This window comes from Drosophila erecta, unplaced genomic scaffold (genome assembly GCF_003286155.1).
Source record: "Drosophila erecta strain 14021-0224.00,06,07 unplaced genomic scaffold, DereRS2 tig00000126-arrow-pilon, whole genome shotgun sequence".
In the NCBI taxonomy this organism is placed as follows: Eukaryota; Metazoa; Arthropoda; class Insecta; order Diptera; family Drosophilidae; genus Drosophila; species Drosophila erecta.
In genome coordinates, this window is record NW_020825209.1 from 11,339,804 (window position 1) to 11,345,280 (window position 5,477).

Consider the following 5,477-nt stretch of genomic DNA (forward strand, 5'->3'; position numbering starts at 1 on the left):
AAGGGTATTTACATCATAAGTGGGCTAAATATGGGCATACAGCTAAAAGGTAAACTGTTTTGTACACCTAATTACCAATGCCAACTAACCCAGTCACTTTTAGATGGCCAGAAAACGGATAGTTTAGTTCCAGAAAAACTACTTTTTGCCAAAATTCGCTATTCAAAATCGGGGTTTTCACCATTTCTTGGCTAAGAATGGACATTTATCAACTTCTTTCATCGTTTGAACTTGGCGCCCGTTTCGAAATAGTAATCGTAATATATCGAAGCTGCAAAAATCGATAGGTTCAACATATGGTGCCATATCTAACCGGCTGTTTCGTGTTTTTGTTATTTCATAATAAATTCTTGACGGAAAGCCCCTAAGAATCAGCGAAATGCAAAGCACGAGGAGCACCCGGCTGCTGTCCTTGGCCAGGAGATTCGTACACATCCGGACGGCAGCGCAATCGGCACGGGAGTCCACGGGATTGGGAAGGGATAAGTCAAGTGGCGCGGAATCCACCTCCGGAACGGAGCAAACCACGCATTTCGGCTTTCAAACTGTGCGGGAAAGTGAAAAGGAACAAAAGGGTGAGTGCACGTAGCTAGCCCGTAAGCGGAGCACCGAAAATAAGCCTATTTGTTTTCTCCAGTGCACGAGGTCTTCGAACAGGTGGCCAACTCCTATGACATGATGAACGATGCCATGTCCCTGGGCATCCATCGCGTGTGGAAGGATATGTTCGTTGAACGATTGGGTCCCACGCACGGTATGCGCCTGCTGGACATGGCCGGCGGCACCGGGGACATCACCTTTCGCTACCTGCGCTACCTGGCCAACCAGCCGAATCCCCAGCAGCGTTCCAGCCACGTCACTGTGTCGGACATCAACCAGCACATGCTTGACGTCGGCGAGGAGCGGGCCAAGCGGCTGGGACTGACCACCGACCAGCTGTCCAACTGCACCGTCGCTTGGCAGTGCGCCGATGCCGAGAAGTTGCCCTTCCAGGACGCCAGCTTTAGTGCCTACACTATTGCCTTTGGCATCAGGAACTGCACACATGTGGATAAGGTAGGAGTCCCCGCACATGTAAGAAATTGCGTGTACCTTTTATACTTATTTCTCCCATCCATCCAAAGGTTCTTTCCGAGGCGTATCGAGTGCTGCAGCCGGGCGGACGCTTCATGTGCCTGGAGTTCAGTCATCTGACCAATGAAACGATGCAATGGCTATACGACCAGTACTCCTTCCAGGTCATCCCGCCGATGGGCCAATTGTTGGCTGGTCAGTGGCAGGCGTATCAGTACCTGGTGGAGAGCATCCGGCGGTTTCCCAAGCAGGAGCAGTTCAAGCGAATGATCGAGCAGGCGGGATTCGATCAGGTGTCGTACGAGAACCTCACCTTCGGCGTGGTCAGCATTCACTCCGGCTTCAAGCTGTGAGATCCCAGGCTGATTTCTGCTGTAAGCGATTAGGAAATCCTGAACCCCGTTTGCTGGGGCTTAACTATCATGTGTGTGTTTGGTTTTCCCGTTTTTCCATGCTGCTCACGTCGGGCAGGTCATAAAGCATCGAATTGAACAAGCTCCTCTGCGTGTTTACATTTTGAGGTTTATGTGGCTCTTCGTCAAATATATGTATTACATGTGCCAAAAAGCGAACCCAAACTGCGAATTGATGACATCTCCGGCGGCAAGGCCTGGGAAAGACCTTGAGGATTGTGTGCCAGACCCACTTAGATGACCGGGCGATATGCTAGCCCACAACGCGAACTGTACCAGATGGCAGGCGCTACGAGGCGTTCGGTGTTCGGTGTTCGGTGTTCGGTCGCTTTAAATTCCAAACACCCAATGGGCGGGCAGTTTCCCAAAAAAGTGAAAATCAATGTAGGCTAATCGAAAGTCCATTTACGGCGAAGGTGTGTGATATAATGCAAGCACTGTCCACTGTCCACTATCCACTATCCACTATCTGTGGGTTCAGTTCGCCCGCCAGATTTAGTGCAGGTGAAATTAATGCGTGTGAATGCTGAATTTTAACGAACTTCAAATAACAGCATTGAAATGCCATCAAAATAATTGACCGCGCCATGCTAATTGCTAATTGGTACGCTTTTGCTTTTATTACAATGATTTTATTATGCTTTCACCCGGCGACTGATTAGCACGGCGCCCGATTGGACTCTTGGCCGGATTATGTAAGTGGCGACACTTTTGATTTGTATCTAAATTGCAGCCAAATCATAAGCCTTCGGACCATCTCCGCCGACGGCAGCCGAAAGTGAAAAGAGTCCGGCGATAAAAACAGAAGACCCACGACACAAAAAGCATGCGGAACATGCAGGCCATTGAAAGCAAAAGTTTTGTGCGTGCGCGGCAACGTGCTGCGCATGCGTAGTGGATTCCGTGGATTCCGGCCATTGGGACAGTGGAGCGGGCCGAGCAAGCAGCCTAATGCAGTGGACAACTGATGGGCACACCTCAGCTGATGGGATTCCACGTGGGGTAAGGATTCTTAGCGTAAGCTTCAAAGTAAACTCTAAATACGAAACCTTTTTGGAAGTGAAATCGATTCTGGAGCGAAGGAGCACTATTGCCCACTGGAGTATATACGACCTGCGGAACCACAGTGCGCGGTCAGGTGGCGAGGCGTAATGAGGCGCTGGTCAGTGGGTGAGGAGGGGTCTTCGAGTGCGGCAGGTGAAATGGCAGCGTAAAAGTCATAAACTGCCCAATCTGCAGGTGCCGTATGCCATGCCGATGAGCCGCAGACTGTGGTGCATTGCTAGCACTGTAGTGCCACCGTTGTGGGGCGATTGGTATGCACAGTGGGTGCGCACCGACCACGATGGCCACTCCACTGTGCCGCGATGTCCGCTTTATAAATACAACAGCGACCAAGGAAGTTCATTTCATTTTCTCGGCGGCGACCGCAGCAAACGGATTAAACGCGCGGCGACACACCAGATAGTGCCAGAATATACAAGGAAACAGGTCCACATAACCGAAATGAATCTCTTGGCCAGTTCGAGGAGCCTCCATCTACTGATGGTCTTGGCGGTGCTCTTGGTTTCCCATCGAGCCGAGGCGGGCTTACGTTTGCGCCACACCAGCCGATCGGTCACGCCCCCCGCCAGCACTGCGCCCACTTTGACAGTGGACTCCGAGGAGGCGCCGCCGCAGGAATCCGAGTCGGTGGCGGAAAGTGGCCCCACGACGAGCGTGGTCACCGAGCCGGAGACGGATGTGGAGGTCACGACCGGAAAGCATAAGCGTGGCATTCTACACGGCCACGCCCACCTGCACGGCCAATGGCCCGCCCGCACCTATGCCGCCCACTACGGCTACAGCCTGCAGCTGCCCGGCGGCAGTGCCTTCCTGGCCGCTGCTCCTCCGCGCCGCCACTTCGTCAAGTACGGCCATGGTCTGGTCAAGCCGCTGGTTTCCGCTTCCGCTTCCGGCTTGCTGCCAGCCCTTGCACCCGCGCCCGCCGCCCTGCTGCCAGCCGTTGGCTCTGCCCTGCCCGTAGGATTGCCCACTGGTCTGCCCGGCAGCGTGGCCAGCGCCATTCCCGCCGGCGTGGCCACTGCCCTGTCCACTGGCGTGGCCACCGCTTTGTCCACTGGCGTGGCCCCGCCCTCGTACGTGCTGCGTCCCGGAAATGCGGTCGTCTCCTCGTACAGCGTCAACTATCCGCACCAGCAGCTGCAGAAGCCCGTGGTCTTCCAGTCCGCCGTGAAGCCGCTCCACTTCCATGCTCCCGCCCATGCCCATGTGCACGCCGTGCAGGTGAATTGGCTGCAGAGACAACTAGTTGAATATCCCGCTTAATATATATACTCCTTATGCAGCCAACCTATGTGCAGGCCTATGCTCCGACTGCTCCAGCTGTGCCCGTTCAGCCTGTGCAGCCAGTGCAGCCAGTTCAACATCTCCAGCCAATCCAACCCATCCAGCCCATTCAGCCGGTGCAACCGGTGACCACCACCCATCACTTCCAGCCCATACAGCCCGTACAGCCCCTGCAACCCGTACAACCCGTCCAACCTACAGTGGCCTTCGGTGTTCCGGCTACCCCAGCTGTGGATCTGCCCGTGATACCCCAGTTCCCACAAGCGCCGCAGTTCCCCGGAGTGCCCACCTTTAGCTTCCAGCCCGCTCAGCCGGCGGTGCCCGTCCAACCCGCTGTGCCCACCTTTAGCTTCCAGCCCGCCCAGCCAGCGGTGCCCGCGCAGCCCGCCCAACCCGCTGTGCCCGCCCAGCCGGCAGTTCCCGCTGCACCAGAAGCGCCAGAAGTGCCACAAGTTCCCGCCATTCCTCAGATTCCGGCCATACCTCAGATCCCACAAATACCACAATTTCCCGGCTTCCCTCAGTTCCCCGGCTTTCCCCAGATTCCCCAGTTCCCACAGGCGCCAGCCATTCCATCGCCTCCCTCGGTCCCGGGTGTTCCAGCTGTGCCCACGGTGCCGGCGTTCCCCAGTCCACCCACCAGCCAATTCTTTCCGGCTGCTCCACAGCCACCATTGCCCCAGCAGCCGCCCACTTTTGGCCAGCCGGAGTCGCAGTTCCCAGGCGGAATTGTGCCGCTACCGGGTTCCATTCCCGTTCGGCCTGAATCCGGCACGGGCATAGCCTCGCCGCAGATTCCCCACTCGCCGGAGCCGGAGACGCCGTCGGAGGTGCCACCACAGCGGCCGCCCGTCCACCAGACACCGCAGCAGCCCTGGAAGCCGGTGTTCTACAATCCACCCACCGAATCCGCGCCAGCGTCGCCCAATCGCCCCCCCATCACCCTGCTGCCGCCCTACGGCAGTTCGCCGGCTGAAGGTGAGCCCAAGAGACATCCTAGGAGAAATAATGCTATATCCTTGCCGAATTCCTTCCAGGTTACCTGCCACCCGTTGGATCCCAGCCGTCGGCCCTGAGCGCCAGTAGCGGCGGGATCGGCGGCCAGGGCGGCATCTTCGACCAGCTGAGCGATGCCGAGCTGGAGCACATCTTCGCCCAGGCCAACTTGGCTCAGCAGCAGCAGGGCCACAACTACCACCACTACTGAGCTTATCACTCACCTAGGGATCTATTCGAATTTTTTTTGTTTTTTTTAAGCCTTCATTTGTTCATTGGTTCTTTACTTGTATTGTAAATTATGTTGCTATCAAATAAGTTATTTATCGAAAAAATAATATATTAATAATAAATAGTATCTACCAATATCAATGCCAATAGAAAATGGCCCTTTTGGCCCTGAGCATTTCCATTTCCTGAGCTTTTCCGGCACGCTTTTCCCCCAAGCGCTTTTCACCTTGAACTTGGCGCGAGCTTTTCCCGCTCAGCTTTTCATTCATAAATGGCCCGCCGCTGTGCTGAATGAGTGCGGAAAGTGGGCGGCCGGCTGGGTGGCGCCAGTGGGCGGGGCACCTGGAAAAGCCTCATGCCGCATGCCGCATGCCACATGTTGCAGGCGTTCGCTCGGCGTTTTTCAGCTCAGTT

General features: G+C 55.6%; 2 protein-coding genes across 2 annotated transcripts; both read left to right on the forward strand.

Moving 5' to 3' along the window:
• The first annotated feature begins 223 nt into the window (after window positions 1-223).
• Window positions 224-1,570, forward strand: LOC6551054 (2-methoxy-6-polyprenyl-1,4-benzoquinol methylase, mitochondrial). Its single transcript, XM_001978262.3, has 3 exons — window positions 224-575; window positions 638-1,056; window positions 1,125-1,570. Exons 1-3 carry the CDS (start codon window positions 380-382, stop codon window positions 1,425-1,427), a joined length of 918 nt encoding a protein of 305 aa, XP_001978298.1. The 5' UTR covers window positions 224-379; the 3' UTR covers window positions 1,428-1,570.
• Window positions 1,571-1,983: 413 nt separating this feature from the next.
• On the forward strand, window positions 1,984-5,208 carry LOC6551055 (leucine-rich repeat extensin-like protein 5). Its single transcript, XM_026982247.1, has 4 exons — window positions 1,984-2,489; window positions 2,548-3,773; window positions 3,836-4,814; window positions 4,874-5,208. The coding sequence occupies exons 2-4, from the start codon at window positions 2,739-2,741 to the stop codon at window positions 5,041-5,043; spliced, it is 2,184 nt and encodes a 727-aa protein (XP_026838048.1). The 5' UTR covers window positions 1,984-2,489; window positions 2,548-2,738; the 3' UTR covers window positions 5,044-5,208.
• The last annotated feature ends 269 nt before the right edge of the window (window positions 5,209-5,477 follow it).

What these genes read in the sequence shown, in the direction of transcription:
- LOC6551054 (XM_001978262.3), top strand. Translation starts at nt 380, where the DNA reads ATGCAAAGCACGAGGAGCACCCGGCTGCTGTCCTTGGCCAGGAGATTC. An exon ending in AAGTGAAAAGGAACAAAAGG is followed by an intron (nt 576 to 637) that starts GTGAGTGCACGT and finishes TGTTTTCTCCAG; the next exon opens with TGCACGAGGTCTTCGAACAG. An exon ending in ACTGCACACATGTGGATAAG is followed by an intron (nt 1,057 to 1,124) that starts GTAGGAGTCCCC and finishes ATCCATCCAAAG; the next exon opens with GTTCTTTCCGAGGCGTATCG.
- LOC6551055 (XM_026982247.1), top strand. Translation starts at nt 2,739, where the DNA reads ATGCCGATGAGCCGCAGACTGTGGTGCATTGCTAGCACTGTAGTGCCA. An exon ending in CCCATGTGCACGCCGTGCAG is followed by an intron (nt 3,774 to 3,835) that starts GTGAATTGGCTG and finishes CTCCTTATGCAG; the next exon opens with CCAACCTATGTGCAGGCCTA. An exon ending in CGGCAGTTCGCCGGCTGAAG is followed by an intron (nt 4,815 to 4,873) that starts GTGAGCCCAAGA and finishes AATTCCTTCCAG; the next exon opens with GTTACCTGCCACCCGTTGGA.